This window comes from Pangasianodon hypophthalmus, chromosome 24 (assembly GCF_027358585.1).
Source record: "Pangasianodon hypophthalmus isolate fPanHyp1 chromosome 24, fPanHyp1.pri, whole genome shotgun sequence".
Lineage (NCBI taxonomy): Eukaryota > Metazoa > Chordata > Actinopteri > Siluriformes > Pangasiidae > Pangasianodon > Pangasianodon hypophthalmus.
In genome coordinates, this window is record NC_069733.1 from 11,495,568 (window position 1) to 11,512,314 (window position 16,747).

The following is a 16,747-nucleotide window of genomic DNA, read 5'->3' on the forward strand; positions in this document are numbered from 1 at the left end:
GGATTTAGTAGAAAGTTTGACTGTGTGAAAGGTTTTTTGGGAGGCCATCATACAAATACAAATTACTTTCTAATACAAAGGTGACGGCTTAAATGTTGTATTAGCAGCACTTCAGTTTTCGAACAGAGGTAGACGACAAACTGGGTCTTCACAGTTCACTTTGGCAAAAGTACTACCATGTGTTTTCTTTCCATATTCCTCCTCCTCCTCCTCTCAGCGCGCGCTTCGCTACTAACGGACAGCCAGTGACGTCACGGCCAGAGCTGCTCTGGAGTTTATTAGCCAGGTCGCGCGAGCCGCCTCTCTCTCTCTCTCTCTCTCTCTCTCACACACACACACTCACACACACACACACACACTCACTCACACACACACGAGGACACACACGCGGCTCTGTCCAGCCAGCACAAGGCTCAGTCTTACAGCTCATTAGTATTTTCAGTTGTTTTAAAAAGTAACAAAAACTAAACATTGACCCGAGTGCTACAAACTTTCGACTGACGCAACCATCCCTACTTTTTATGTTGGTTTGTTGGTTAAAGAATGAATTTTGTGGCCAAGTGGTAGTTTTTTCTTTTTCTTTTTTTTTTGGAAGACTTGAACTTTAGTTTTTTTCTTCAGACTGAAAGTTGAAGGGAAAAAAGCCGACTCGTGATGGACGCGCTGTCACTCAGGTTACTCGTTGTAGTGGCTTTGACCTCAGCCACTTTGGTAAGTCAAACTTCTAGTCTTCTGGTTCTGAAAGAAAGAAAATGGAGAAAATTTGAAACTTTGATTAAAAAAAAAGTTTGGAACCTTGTAAGAATGGCAAGGAACCACATTTGTCGCCTGACAGAAGCCTAGCGTGTAGCTAAGCGGACTTAACGGTAATATCGCGATATGAAACGTTAGCTAATATCGCCGGTACGTCTGAACAAAAATCTAATTATTTACATGACTGACTGGTATAAAAGCCGTTTAATAGACTGAAGTGTGCTCTTCTGGACATGGGTCAACTAGGTAAGGGGTGAATTTCATTCTAATATCTTACATGTTTGCCAAACTGTCAGGTTTGATGTCAAGTCTTATGGACACTCTCAGGAAAATAGTCCAGAACTGTACATTTCCTCATTGCTGGTCTTATTTTTAAAGAGTCCACCTTTTTTGTAGCTTTAATATGTACCTTTCGCCTGGAAATGTGGATAAATTCTGAGTTAAAAATGTGAAAAAATTGATTTTAGACACATAAATGAACCATAATTAGTTTTTAGTGTAAAGCTTGAAAGTACACTACATGCACATTTCCAGGTGAAAGATACATATTAAAGGTACAGGAGGTGTAAGTGTGAGGATACGGCACCAGCACCAGCCACAGCGAAGGCACACTTTATACGCTCGTTTTTCACAGAGTGTATAATCAGTCAATAAGCAAGTAAAATCTAAAAGTTCAACCTGCAATCTGCCACATTCCTCAGCACTTTTATAACTTTACTCTCCTTTCGAATCTAAAAAAAGTTTTGATCTCAAAGTGTAGACCTTGGCTCTGTATGTGTGTGCATTTTGATCACTTTAAAACTCTTTCTCCTTTCTTTCAGGCTGGCGAAATTAATAAAGAAGGTAAGGCACAGCGTTTTGATCCTATACACTTCTTTTTAGAAAACTTCACAGCCAGATTTGTTTTAAGTTGGCGTTTAAGTAATTATGTGAACAGCGACACTGTTTTAGAGGAGCAGCTGGAGTTTAAGGAGCAAATGTTAATTGCTCTCAGGTAACACTTGAGGAAAAAGTGGAGTGTAAATGGGTTTATTTCATGCCAAGTGGGAAGGCCACAGTGGGCCAAAAAGTGAGAAAAGTTGTGAAAGGACTATATATTCTAACTGGAATACACTCAAATATAACACCGAATATTAATAGAATGCCGCCTTTCAATCTGTTTGTCAGTTTCTATTATTTATTTTTATAGGTGTTAAAAAATGAAATTAAGATTTGATTATTATTATTATTATTATTATTATTATTATTATTTCCAACAGAAAACAAAACTTAATAGAGTAAACTAGGATTGAAGTGTACTGGATTGCAGATAAACTGTGTGGGTGCATTCATGGATTCATGGATTACAACCAGAAATCATGAATATTGTATAACTGACAGCACCTGGGCAGTTCAAAACTGAGACCAGATAGCCAGATTGGAAGAATAGGCGAGATATAATATTAGTGGACTAAATTGGAACATTTAAAGAAGTTCAGAAGTTAAGAAGTACTGCAGATTAGAGCTCAGTCTACCTCAATCAGTCTAGACACACCAAATTCATTATCAAGACAATAAAAAACATGGACTCATAGCAGTTCAAACTGTTTGTGGAGAGGACTTTAACAAATTTTCACATTATTGTAACATTAAAGATATGTGCTAATTTACAATCTAGACATATGTGGAATAATGCTGAGCCTGTTTTATCATATTTGAAATCAAGTTTGTTAGTAGTTATATTTATAACGTAATTGAAGAAAAACAAAGTCAGGTACATACAATACCTATCCTGTTACCAAAGAGTAAGAGCAAGACTGCTTCATAGCTGTGTAAAAATTATATACACTTATTACATAATTAGCAAATGAATAACTGATAGAGTTCTCCTTTATGGGACTTCTTTATGTTTATCTTGGAAAGTTGGATAGGTTGCACACCTTACTCAATCTCATCCACAGAGAGAGATTATAGTTATAGAGAGTTATAATTCAGTTCAACTGTTACAGTCCAATTTAATGAGCTTTACTGGCTGTTAGAGCAGTTACAGTATTGCCACAACATTGCCAAAGACTGTTACTCTTATGCCATTCAGAAACATCTTTGTAGACTTTTACGGACAAAAATGCTCTATTCAGTTTTATGACATTTTAAACAAACTGCATGGGAAGAAAATTCTCTTCATGGGAAGAGAACAGGATACTTATTCTTGAGGTTTACTTTTTTTTTAAGTTGCTACGGTCTAGTTTGCCCAACTTACAAATGTATATTTTTTCATTTGGACCAAGGCTCATTTATATTCTTGTAAATAGTCAAGAATTCAAATAGATGTATCAGAGATATCAACAGTGTTTTTACAGGAACTACAGATGAGTGATGAATTAAAAGAAAAAAACGGTGGCTCTGGAGACATTTTCCTGGGGCGGTTCTGGTCCACTTGTTCCTTTCAAGGGAAAGGTCACTGCAAATCAGTGCGAAATTCTTCTGATTGCCTTTATCCTATGATGAAACATTTCTATCCTGATGGGAGTGGTCTCTTCCTGGATGACTGCTCTCCATCCACAGGGCACGAGGGCTCACAGAATGGTTTATTGAGTTGGTAAATGATGGAAATCATATGCTATGGCCTTCACAGTCTCCAGATCTGATCACCTATGGAAGATTTTGGAGTGATGTGTCGTAGAAGCTTTACACTAGGCATGAGACGGTACACTAAAGCCATGATACGAGACATATCCCGATACAGGCTTCGTATTGACACAAGATGACACTGACACAAATGAAATATTACATTTTAATACATTTATTTTTTAATGACAACAAATTGAAACAGGGCAATATGCAATGGGAGGCGGCAAGGCTGCGGGCTGAACTTGTCTCGAGGCCCTTTTGTTTGACACGTGCCATAAGGCTTCCTTCTGATTAGCTTAACTGGACTATTAAGTAAGCATGCTTCGAGGCAGTTAGGTTTCCACTCTCCCAACCCCTCATGTCCACAGTTTAGGTTGGGTTTTTCCTTTAATTTGTCACTTGACTGTAGGATATCCCTCTAGAGGTTGTTTTACCTAGAATTTGACAGATGTCTTGAATACTGTAAGCAAACTTTATTATTTTTTGTTGTAAATGTGCCTGAAACCAGACCTTGCAGGGAGGCAAAGCCTTTAATTTTGTCAACCTTACACAGTGTGCTAGACAATAACATCTGCTTTTATATTCTACATTGGTAAAGGTACCGCAAGCAAATTACAAGGCACTTCAATAACTTTTTACCTATTTCAGATGCTTACCTGCATTCAAGCCATCGTTTATACATGTGGCAGGCCAATTGTGGTGGAAATTTACCTTGGAATTATACTGTTTGAGAGCGTTAAACATCCTCTGCCTATTTAGTTAACCACAAATGAGTAAATGAGTGTCCGATGGAATACTGCCATATAAATGAAACAGCATAGCGAGTTCAGAGGAATTATATAATTACAGACCGTGTTCTAGGTTGTTACATATGTGTTTTTTTCTGTCAGAAGGAACTAGTGCCTGGTTAGAGTAATTCCTAAAAAGTTTGAGAGTTTTTCTCTCTTAAGATTAGGGCTGTATTCAATTTCAGAAGTTAGAGCCTTGACCAAGCAGAGACCTTTTAATGATTAATGATTTCTGTAGAAGGTCTGACTACTGACCTGATGTGCTTTCTCTCTGCTATCTCATCAGACTTCTTGAAGAGCCGACTGAAGGAGTATGGCCTGGTCACGCCTATCAGCACTGACTCAGGCGGCCACTTCTTGTCACACCTCCTCTCAGCAAATCACAAGCAGCGTGTCAAGCGCAACGTGCCCTATGCCACTGAGCCAGCAGGTGAGAAACTCTTCTTCAATGTCACTGCTTTTGGCAAGGAGTTTCACCTGCGGCTCTGGCCCAACAGAAGGCTAGTGGCACCTGGCGCCATGGTAGAGTGGCACGACGAGGTTTTGGTGCCTGGCAATGGCACAGAGAATGACACCTACGCAGACAGGATTCTGAGGAGAGAGCTGCTTAAGACGGACTGCAATTTTATTGGGGACATCACTGACGTGCCTGGAGCGTCGGTTGCTATTAACAACTGTGACGGTCTGGTAAGTGTTCTCACAGAGCGTTCTGACCCCAAGTTACTAATCAGCCTTAATTTGTATATACATATGGTCTCTCCCTTCTTAACATGGCCTTACCAATATTTTTAATGTCTGTATATTTGTAATTCTCGTTATATATTGTGATATAATTTACACAATGCCATTTTGAGCAACAGCCAAAAGATACCATTAACTTGACTCTAATAACTTGCTTTGTGAATGTGCGCTAATGTTGTAGTTTTCTACAATTTCACAAATTAAACAATAAGAAGAGTGCAAACATTCAAAGAAAAAAGGCTGGCAGGAAAGATGTTTTTCATTATTGCTAGAGTGGCATATTGTCAAAAATTGTGCATGAACCATTAGTTGCAAACTTTAATGTTTGCTATTGCAAGACCATTCAAACCTTATAAATAACGTATATTTACAAATAAATATAAAGCTGGATCCACCCTCAAGTTGGTCACTCTCGTAACTATATACAACATATATAGTTTCACTCTAGCTACAGGATATTTTGTAGCAATTACTGAATAACACTCTTTAAGATAAATAACTCAACAATAAGGCAGGAGTTTAAGGGTTTATGATTCGGTTATGGATTGCGGCGCTCATGCTCAGTAAGGAGGCTTCCTGCCTTTTAGACACACTCTCCTACACAAAATATGCAGCCTGCAGACTTAACTTCCTCTTTACGCAACATATATCCTCCTTGTAAACTTTTTTTCCCCGCATGTGGGGGCAGCATGGTGTTCCGCTCACTCAGGCATGCTCCAGGCCTCCAGAGCTTAAACATTACTATTTTACCATCTTAGTGACAGTAATGATTAGCATAGTGGAAGGCTATTATTATACATTTTCATTTCACATCAGTATTTGGAGTTTATGTGATAATATAATAGCGTAACCTGAATAAATGAAATTTTGCCAGCTCCAACACCCAGTACCCTTTGCTTCTCACATGCTGTAAATTATACATCAGCTATAAATGTGGAAGAAGTATTGAACACAATGATGCCGACATCCAAAATAAAAAGTGTAGCTCTCTCACACTACTATAGTTGTAGTTTAAGCTGAAGCTTATAAAAATATCCTTGATGTAAAAAAGTACAGGGGTCCCATTGTGCAGCACTTCAAGCCCAGCAACCCCCTCACAACAGATACTGGTGCCCTGGGCGAGTGTCCAAATTGATAGCAGAGTTGAGTGAACCTCGGGTCACTCCAGGATGCTGACAAATGAGCTGCTGCTTCCAATCCTCAGGGGTTCAACTAACACTGGGACGAGAGCCCTCTTCCTTTGCTAGGATTTATCCAGAGGCAAAAGGTTTTTTACAGGAAGGAAAAAGTGTGGGTTTATCAGAGAGCTGGGTTACATGAGACCAGTAATCAAGTTCTCATTTACTTGTTACATTGTTACACAATTAAAAAATCCTTGCCATAAGTAAGTGTGGGTGTTGTGGGAATACAGTCAACTAAGAAGTATTGGTTCAAAGGCTTGTTAAAGACGATTATTAAAAATGTCATTTTGGTTAATTAGCTTAACCTTACTTGAAAATATGAGAGAAGTCTAACCTTTAACTGAAGCAAATTTAGGACAGGGCAAATTATCTAATGTGGGGTTAGGGTTGTTGCCATGGGAATTGAGATCTTCTGCCCTCATACTGTACACAATTAACTGAATATATATTTAACAATATAATGAAGCATGATGCACTTTCTTTCTGTGTGCATTGAATTCTGTAGAGTGTGCTGCCTTTTTAAGAAATACACAGTGGTAGTTCAAAAGGTGTAACAAGCTTTAATTATAGATTAAGTGTAAAAATGTTTAATGAAGACTAGTTACATGGAAACATTGACTTAACAGTTTGAAAGGGCAGTTCTAACTGATACAAATCAAAATATGGTTGAAGATCAAGGTGCTGAAGCTTCTTTCCTGGAGTATTCTTTTTAGCATATTCTAAAGTCTTGTATGTTCTTTGTAATATGATGTATCAAATATGAGTCCTTTCTGGTTTCTTGAGAGCAGTTTAACAATATGAATGAACCTGCCAGCAGTAGGATGAAGTGCCATTGCCAAGTGTTTCTTATAGGGTATCTGTAACACCAAGGGTTTTCCATAACCTTAGCGGAAGTAAATTGATCAGCTTCAAGTAAAGTCCCAAGAACCCATTACAATCATTCACTGGCCTCAAGATATTATTATCAGAAAATGTAACTGTTCTAGAAAATCCTCTAAAGCCTGAATAGCCTGTTAATGTTTTACCACCCCAAGCACATCCCAGAAGACTGGATCTAACAGTGAACATTGGTGGACAGCCTTTGATGTTAAGTGGCCCTCTGTCTTTACTAGGTGTGTGTTTGACTGGTCTTAATTAGAGCTGCTGCAGGTCTGGAAGTCTTTATGCGTAGCCTCAGTTCTTGGGCCTGTGAAGTCTGTGGGAGCATAGTGGAATGACCCGAACCCCTGTGGAGGAAAGGCAGAAGGAGGAATGGACTTGCTCACATGAGATAAGCATGGCTCTGGCCTGTGAACATTCCTTCCATAAAGGAAGGAAAGAGGAATCTTCAGAGTGATCATGTCTGGTCCTGCTATGCAAGATCCCAGAAACTCACCCTGGTAGTGGATATGCAGAAATAGTTACATGACCCTGATGCATTGCTCAAAACTTTGCTTTGATAGATGCGGTCTTTTGTCTAGTAATAAGTCAGCTAAACTCTCACTAGTCAAAAGTATGTGGATACCTGACCGTAAAAATCCATATAAGGGTCTTTCCCAAACTGTTGCCACAAAGCTGGAAAAACATAATTGTTAATTATTAGAATTAAGATTTCCTTTCACTGGAACTAAGAGGCCTAGCCCAAACCTGTTTCAGCATGACAGTGTGCCTATGTGCAACATGAGGTCCATAAAGACATGGTTTACCAGGGTTGGTTGCTGGACATCGGTGCGCAGCCTCTTCTGTTTTTGTCGCTGAATGGGCACAAATCCCCACAGTTCAAAATCTTGTGGAAAGCTTTCTCAGAAGAGTGGAGGCTGTTATAGCAGTGAAGGGGGAACAACTCAGTATTAATGCCTATGGTTTTGGGATGGGATGTTCAATACTCAGTATTGTCCACGTATTGTCCACAGTATTGTCCACACTGTCCACATATGTTCATCTAATTTTGGCCATATAGTGTATAGTCTTGATGATGGTGCACCAGTCTGAGGCACCAATGAAGTCCAGCCACCCTGACTTATTTGCAAAAGTCATTACAAAACCATGTGGAAGACTGAAAACCTTTATAGACAGTGCCGGTTATACTTAATTGACATCTCTGTGATTTCTGTGGAAATGGAAGTCATATTCTTCAGCCTGGTGCAGAATGTCTGATCTGAATATTGGGCTTTTGGCAGAGCTTCAAACAGGCGGCTGGCCTCATGCCATGGTTCTTGGCCCCACACCACTCCTTTTGTCCAGAACTTAGGGCTACTAACGAGTGGAGCCAGTGCTCTTCAGCACCATGTCTTTTACATGTCTGCAGCAGTTGGTGTTCCTCAGATCCATGCGCCAATGCAATGGGCCCTTTGAACTGTTCTTTCTTCTTAGCCCAGTTCATACCTAGCATTCCTCTCAAGGTAGACAAAGAATACTGTGTTAAAAATCACTACTGTTTGAATATCCATTTTTGGGGCGTTTGATAGCATCTGCAGGTACAAGTTATTATTCTGATTATCATAGTTGGTGTTGGAGCATTGCTTAGCAGGTTAATGGACATTCATGTCTTGCTCAGATGGACCATAAATGGAGAACACTGGTAGTCACGTCTGACATGTTATGTTATACAGCCTGCAAAATTCTCATACATGTGTCACCATAGTGTATGTCAAGCTATGAAGTACAGGGGAATGTAGGAAGTGATGAACAGGAGTAGACGTGTGATACACTGCTGTGCTCAGTTTTAAAGCAAGTTTTCCCTGCTGTCTGACTGTTAGTATAATGTGTGTGTCCAGGATGTGGTCAAGTGCATGAGTCATTGAATTGTGTTCTTTAATAGCCCACTTTGCAATGTCCCTTTTTTAACCATTTTTAACCGGACAATACTTCACAAAAGAAAGCGTTTCAAGCTGTAATACACTGTATTGTCTGAATACAGAACAATAAGCTCTGTCTGCATGGTGCTAAAGAACAGAGCTGATTAGAAAACCTCTGATCTCAATAAGCTCTCATTAAGGCTGACCGGTGGGCGTAGAGTTCTGTGGATAAAATTCATAGACTTTCTCTATAACTATGATGCATGGAACTACTGTTGATTGGCTGTGATTTGATGGCCATACTGACCCCTAATTGGTATTTCACCAGGGAATGCTGTTTCAGCTGCAGTTTTTACTGTTGAAAAGGAATATGATTGAAGGATGTTTTTAGGAATGGTTAATGAAAGGAAAATATGGGTATGATGTAGTGATGGGCAATATGACTAAAATATTAAATGACAATTTTTTTTCAGTATTGAAGCTATTAAGGTATTTGGTAGTATTTTATTTTCCAAAGCAACTTCTTGAAAAAAGTATGACTGCAGTTCCTTTTTTAAACCAAAGCGTGTCTACACTATAGACCAAATCAAAATGTTTGTACACGTACAGGTTAGTGGTACTTCCGGGTGGATAGTGCCAGAGTTAGCTTGTTTATGGTAGTGTAATATTTACGAATGTAAGAAACTGAACCAAGACATAGTGAAATCTTGTGTTTGTGTTTGGGGCTGTAATGCCAAATGGACCCCAGGGCTACAGGTTTAGCTGAATTCTTTTCAACAACTTTTAACCCTGTCTGACTGATGTGAAATGTTTGTCTCGCCGGTTTCAAATGATGTCTTTTTCATCTGCCTGGTCCTTCACTTACACAGACATGGCAGACAAAATGGCCATGGTTTGCATTATTTAAACCTGACCTTTTCCTGCTGCCATCTCTCTCTCTTGCTTGCACACACACTGTTCTGACAGGTATAGCTATCCAAATGTGTTACCATTAATCTACAGTACAATGATATAACAATGAGGTCAATATGACTTTTAATAGCTTAAAATAAATAGCAAAGAATATATACTAAGCACACACATTCCTTTTATTTGTGAATTGATCGACATGGGAAGAGTAATTTATAAAAATAAGCGGGTTTGCTAATATTGATAAACATGACATTATGAGTGTCTAGTCTCTCAACTTGTGAATATGAACGTATTTTCATATTCACATGGTCTATCCGAGTCATCATATTAGGCTAAGAAATTGGTCAAATTGAAATTGTTAAGTGTATATCGCACATTCTTTCATACCTTTGCAATAAGCAAATTTTTTATATGTAACAGAAAACCACTGCTAACTGCAAAAAAAAAAATGCATACCTTTTTGTGAATCAGTACCGTTATAGCTAAAAATACAGTACACCGTCCAGCACTCTATGGCATTAACCCATTGGTTCCAAACAGAGAGCTGGGTGGTATACTGTACATTATTTTTAAGTTTGAAAAAGTATTGTACCTAAGGTTACGTTACATTGGATAGTATATATATTTTTTTACTTGGCTTGCATCTACAACTCTTACCAGTGTATGAACTTTGTGAACTTTCTAGTTTTTATGTAAAGGTGTTCCAAAGTGAACTCTAAAACCCAGCCATCTGGAGCGAACACATTTTCCCCTGCAAATTTTGGCTCAAATCAATGGCTCTTTTGAAGGACTAAAGCAGGTAAAGTTTGGATCATAGGAGATTGTTCTGGCACTTGTAGCAGAAAAGAATAACTGATCTACATCAACTTTGGATGTATGCCATAGTTAATGTTAAGTGTTTTCTCACTCAAGAGGTGAGTGCCCTTCCACTTTTCTGAGCTCCTTCCACATAAATTTCTAAATGTGAATTTATAATGGCGAGAATTTCTCATTGTGGCTTCTAAGAGGCAGCTGTGCTTTGATTCAGCACTTCAGAATGCTCTTCAGAGAAGTATGGTATTACAGTGCAACGTTACTGATTTCTTTCTAAATTTTCAGTAACAAGGATAACTTGAAGTATTTGAAAATTTTGATACTTTGGCTTATGGTCAGCTCCCTACCTCACATCTGATAGGATATTTTGTGTTTCTTTAAGCTCACATATACAGAATGTTGAGATGTAGCAAAAAGGTTTTCTTTGATGGAACGAACTGGAGCCAGTTACTTCCCCCAACCAGGTACGACTGGGCACAAAAGTCGTATTCACTAATAGTTACTGATGTAGCCTGTTGATTCAGCCGAGGAGCTTGTGTGTTGCAGAAGCCTGACCCTTGAGCTGTTTTGGTATATGGTTTGAGGTCCAGGAAGGGAGATGCCTGAGGAAATGCAGAGGCAAGCTACTTCTTTAATTTAGCTTCAGCATAAACCAAGTAGAAGCAGGTCTAGCCGTGTACTTTGGCGACTTATATTGATATATTTATGTGTTTACACATAAATGACCCTTCCAAACTTAAGAAGAGCCCACATTTTCTGTTGTCATTGCCCTGGACATTGGGGCCTATTCACCCAAAGAGTTCAGGTTTATTTTCAGTTAACCAGTAAGGGTTCGACACCACTCACAGCACTGGGTAAATGTTTGCTCATTTTTTTTCTCTCTACAGTACAAAAAGAAACGAATGAGCCAGACTTGATTCCGATGTTGTCTTTTCAAATGGGAATTAAAATGAGGTTACATCGCGTTGCGTGCTCTCTTTAAAGTTTTATTGGGTTGTTTACAGAAAATCTGTTTTCTCAGCAAAGATTTGTTTTTGGTGTTGAACACTTAGAATGTGCTTGGAATTCTGAATAATCTGTTTAAGACAACTAATGTGTTTGAACCATATAGTTTAATGCATGAATGAGGGGATCTTTATTATTTTACTACAAAATATTTCATATAACTTGCTTATTATGACATTTTTTTCCCACAATTTATTAGAGAACGTTTTTTTCCTCCTTGGGGATGGGCAACTTTGCATCTTTTTCCCCTTGGGGAAAGAAATTAGTCGATGTAATTTTTTGCTTAAAGTTCCTTTTTAAGGAAGGATGAAAATGGCAGGTAATGATGACGAAGGTTTGCACACATTTCTAAACCAAATACGCCTTTAAACGTGGAGGGTGAAAGGTAGCAGTGTCTCAGGCTGAATCCACGCTTTTTTCCGAAGGTGGTAGCGTCTTTTTTTAAAGTACGTTCATACCGGCTCCTTAAAAGTTTAGACTGGAGGGCTGTCTTAGAAAACTGGACCCCTTCAGCTGAATCCCATATGTTTGTCTTGGCCAGGGGTGCCTGTCTGCTTGGCTAGCCCTGATGCTGGGGATATTAAACTGATGGAACACAGGACTCTTGATCTCTTTTTTAAGGCTGCTATTTAGGTAATGCAAAGCTCTATCAAGCCACCTGCTTTTGTCTGCTACATGAGGCAGGCACCTTATTGCTCATATCTTTATACCACCTGAGTTGACAACAGGGCTATCCACATGGTGTTATACATCTGTCAGTGAATTTATTCATGACAAGAAGCATTTTGGTTGGATGAGGAAATGCAATGTTATGAATTTACTAGCAATGAATTTAAATGCTTCACTGCTGCCACTAGCTTGTATTATAAAACATTTCTGCAGCATGTGCCCTCTTTGGCCAGTATATGGTATGCTAGGCATGTGTGGGCAGCTCTGAGCTCATCACTGTTTTGAAGTGGTTGCAAATTCTAACCATCTTGCATATAGTGTATTTGCAGTCTTGTAGATATGGATGGAACCTGCATTAAAATGTCATTTTTTAAAGAAAGGAGTAGGTGGATATAGAAATCAAAAGGAACTCAGTTATTAAGCATCAAGGTGACTCATTTTAACCTACATCACTAGGCTGAAAATGGGTCAGCTACCAATAATGGGTTGTATGAAAGGAAAAATACTTCTGATCTTGCTCTTTTAACAACTCATTTCCAAAAGCACAGAGCACATTCATCCACAGACCACTACCAGTCAAATGTTTAGACACACCTGCTGATAGAAAGAGTTTTTTAAAACTATTTTTTTTTACTGCTTTAGAATGATAATGAAAACATTAACACTATGAAATTACACCAATGGAGTTATGCAGTGATCAAGAAAAGTGTTAAACAAATCAAAACGTTTTCATGTTTTACGCTTTTAACAGTAAACCTGATGAATTTTTGCACACCCTTGACACAAGCTTCATGATGGAGCGTCACCAGGAAGGCTTTTGTTAAAGTTCCTAAATAGGCTGAGCTCCTCAGTGCTTCTCCTAAATTAAATCTACTTGTTTGAGGAAGCCATTAAATTTTAAGTAAAAATTACTTGTTGAAAAACATATTATGTTTTAGGAGCTTATTTAAAATGACAAAAAATATTCAAAATATTCAAAATATCTAGTATGTCCAAACTTTTGGCTGCTAATGTATGTGCATCTAAAAACATTCACCTAAGTCTGATGTCTGTAAGGGTTTAGAAATGAGCCAGACATTAATTATAGTGTTTGCTTTTCCAAAACCATCCGAACAGTAGCTGCAGACACCCTGGACACATCAAGGTATTATTAAATCAGTGGTGAAAATGTCTGTCTTGGATCTAATTGGTTTGGTGCCACAAAGACTCCTGAATAGACTGCCGTTGTTAAAGATAAATGAATTGTAATCTCTTTCTTAATACTGTTAATTATAAATGAAAGAACGAAGTAAGCACCATTCAGAGATCAGCAACATAGTTTGAACAATCCCAAAACAAATGGCCCTGTTCATAATATTAATAATACATAAACAAAGTACAGAAGGACAGCAGAGATAACACATTTTTTATGTTCATCAAGACACAGTCTGATACAGTATGTGCCTAGATTTATAATAAATGCCAGTGAGTATTTCTACATCCTGACATTTTAGAAGTTGCTAGAGGTATATTTGCTTTGTTTGCCATCTTTCCGTACAAATATCTGTTGACAAATTTGGCATGGCTTTTTTTTTGCATGTCCATAGGCAAAAAAAGTGTCCTTTGTGTCTTTTGTTGTACTCAGATGTTGAACAGATCGGCAGTTGTACATCTTGTCGATTCTGCATTGTTCGTGTTTGAAAAATAGTTTATTCAGTGAATGTACACTGCAAAAAATGACATCTTAGCAAGTAAAAACACCTTGAATAGAGTCAAATTTATCTAGTATTTTATAAGATGACAATATATGATTAATAAACCTATTTCTAGACGTTTTTAAAATGTATTTTAGCTTCAGATAGTCTTGTTCTATTGGGAGATAATTTTTCTAATTTTAAGCATTTGTACAGTATTTTGAAAGAAGCAAAAGTTATCTGCCCATATAATAAGAATATTTAAAGCTTGAAATGAGTAAAAGCATCTAAAAACATAATCTTCTGATAAAATCTGATAATTTGATAATCTTCTATTTGACTCATAATAATCTCATAACAAGGAATATTATATACATTTTCTCATATTAAAGATATTTTCACTTGCTAAATGTTATTTTTTGCAGTGTAGAGGTTAGGGTCAAGGATATGGGATAGTTTGGCTTTTTACAAATAATTCTCTCCACATATTGTCATGGATGTGAGAAGCCATGGCTTTATGCTGGAATACACAGTAAATAGTGCAAGAATAAACTGTTCCATGTGGGACTTTATGATCACTGTTATTCTTCAATATTTTTGTTTGGATTTACCCCAGTAACAGAACAGAAGCTTTTGCTTGGGGTCCTTCGTTTGTGACCTTATTTTAATTACAAAATGTTATAAGTAGATATGTCAGAGATAGCCATAAGCGGGTTGCCTTTTTTAAGCCTCACACTTCAGGATTTGAGACATATGGCTATAGCTAAAGCTCAGAGCAAGCTTTTGAATGTCAAGGCTAAAGTCATCTCATGCTTGCCATGTTATTGAAGGCATTTGAACTGTGCAAATATTTAGTTTTGAGCATTGTCACATTTTACAGTCAGAGCATGTGACATTTTATTTCCATTAGGCAAGTTAGAAGGGTGTAGGATTGTGCTTTTACATTATTTTTCTTTTTCTTACACTTTGTACACACTCTTTCTTTGCCTTTATCTCTCCCTACATCTCACAACACAATCACAGTGTTAACAGGCCATCCTCACTCACCACATGTTGACAACCCTAATCACTTAGAAATAAAACATGCAAATTCTGAATATAAAGTAATTCCTTAAACAGATGTTGGCTTGGGTCAGATACAGTTGTATGCAAGTTGTGTGTAAGTCTAGGCACCCTTGCTCAAATTCCATGTTTTCTGTCTTTTTGAAGTGAAGTATACATGCAGTAAAGTATTATATATATATATATGTTGTTCATGTCAGAGGCCTGTGACAGCAATTCCAAAAGTCTCAGCTTTGTGTTTCTTGATGCAGTTCATGGTAGATTTTGAGATGTTTTGGATCATTCTACTGCTGTAGAAGCCAGCCTATTTTCAGCTTTAGTTTCTTGACTGACTGTGTCACATTTGTTTCCAGAATTTGCTAATATCTGCTGGAATCCATTCTTCCATCTACCCATGGATTGTTTCTTGTGCCACTGTTACACAACCCCAAAGCTTAATAGCTCCACTCCAATGCTTGGCAAGGTGTTCTTTTCATCAAATGATGCTCGTTTTTTTCTCCAAACATACTTTTGGTGATTGTAACCAAAGAGTTCCATTTTTACATCATTGGTCCACAGCAATTGTTTCCAAACTGCCTCTTGCTTATGTAGTTATTGTTTTATATACATCAGACATCACTTTTGAGCTGAAGTCACAGATAAAGGTTCCTTCTGATGACTCTTCCATGCAGATCATGTTTGTGCAAGCAATACTGCAGAGTGAAATGATGGCAGTACCAGTCCTGCTAAAACAGGTCCTACCTGTCATTTAGGGTTTTTGCTTTGCCTTTCTGCCCGGCATGTGGAAAGTTCTAACTAAATGTTTTCTTGGTCTTTGAGATCTTGCCTTGACGTCCACAGTTCCCCTTACCTTCAATTTCTTAATGATGTTTCAGACAGTGGAAATTGTGAGCTGGAAGCACTTTGATATCTTTTTATAGCCTTCCTCTGCATTGTAGGCATCAATTAGATTCATCTTCCCAGACAGGTTCCCATTCAGGTTCCCAGACAGCTGCTTATCAGAGCCAATGATTGTTGCGTTAGCACATGAACAGTAAGAGAATTTATTATGCTCTGGAATTGTTATTTCTAATGACAATTTTTGACTGGCCTAACAAGTCCTAATGAGTGAATTAAGGCCTAACGAGTTAATTAAGTTCTAAGACTTTACAACTGGAAGAGTGTCCAAACTTTTGCACATGTCACAATTACTGTTTTATTTATTTTTTCTTTTTTTAAGTTCATCAAATATAAAGTGCATTAAGATGCACTGAAATTTGCAAAAAGATAGAATTTTAAAATAGCTTGTTGCACAGGCTGTGCTTACTTCTTTTCACTCCAAAATCAATAAAATATGTAATTTCTCCAGGGGTGCCCAAACTTTTGCATCCCTGATTCTGAAGAGCGCACATGATAGCACTAAGAAGGCCAAGCCTATGATGAGGAGAAAGCTGGTATCTGAGAGAGAGAGAGAGAGAGAGAGAGAGAGGTAGTCTTCTAGCACATTCCAGAGCACAACTTTGAGAGGCTGGACTGTGTACATGAGGACATGAGGCCGGTTCTGGGGCTTGAGGCACTGACTAAAAGAGCTGCTTTAAAAGTGCAAGGAGGTCAGTACGTGCACACACATTCTTACACACACAAACCGTCAAGTATGCACACATTGACACATACATACCCACTCTCTGGGCTTGAAACACACCCAGTGACACTGAGATACTCACCTGAGAGGAACATTTGCAGACAGACTATGTATGAAATATAGTACATTACATGACCAAACT

General features: G+C 38.1%; 1 protein-coding gene across 2 annotated transcripts in view; it reads left to right on the top strand.

Annotated features, from left to right (window-relative positions):
* The first annotated feature begins 328 nt into the window (after window positions 1-328).
* The window catches only part of adamts3 (ADAM metallopeptidase with thrombospondin type 1 motif, 3), a 77,819-nt gene continuing 61,400 nt past the window's right edge, over window positions 329-16,747 (top strand). For both annotated transcript variants that reach the window (XM_053228944.1, XM_026931516.3), the window contains exons 1-3: window positions 329-711; window positions 1,575-1,596; window positions 4,438-4,838. In XM_053228944.1, the coding sequence (XP_053084919.1) occupies window positions 655-711; window positions 1,575-1,596; window positions 4,438-4,838 (480 nt within the window). In that variant the 5' untranslated portion in view covers window positions 329-654. The remainder of the gene's footprint in view (window positions 712-1,574; window positions 1,597-4,437; window positions 4,839-16,747) is intronic.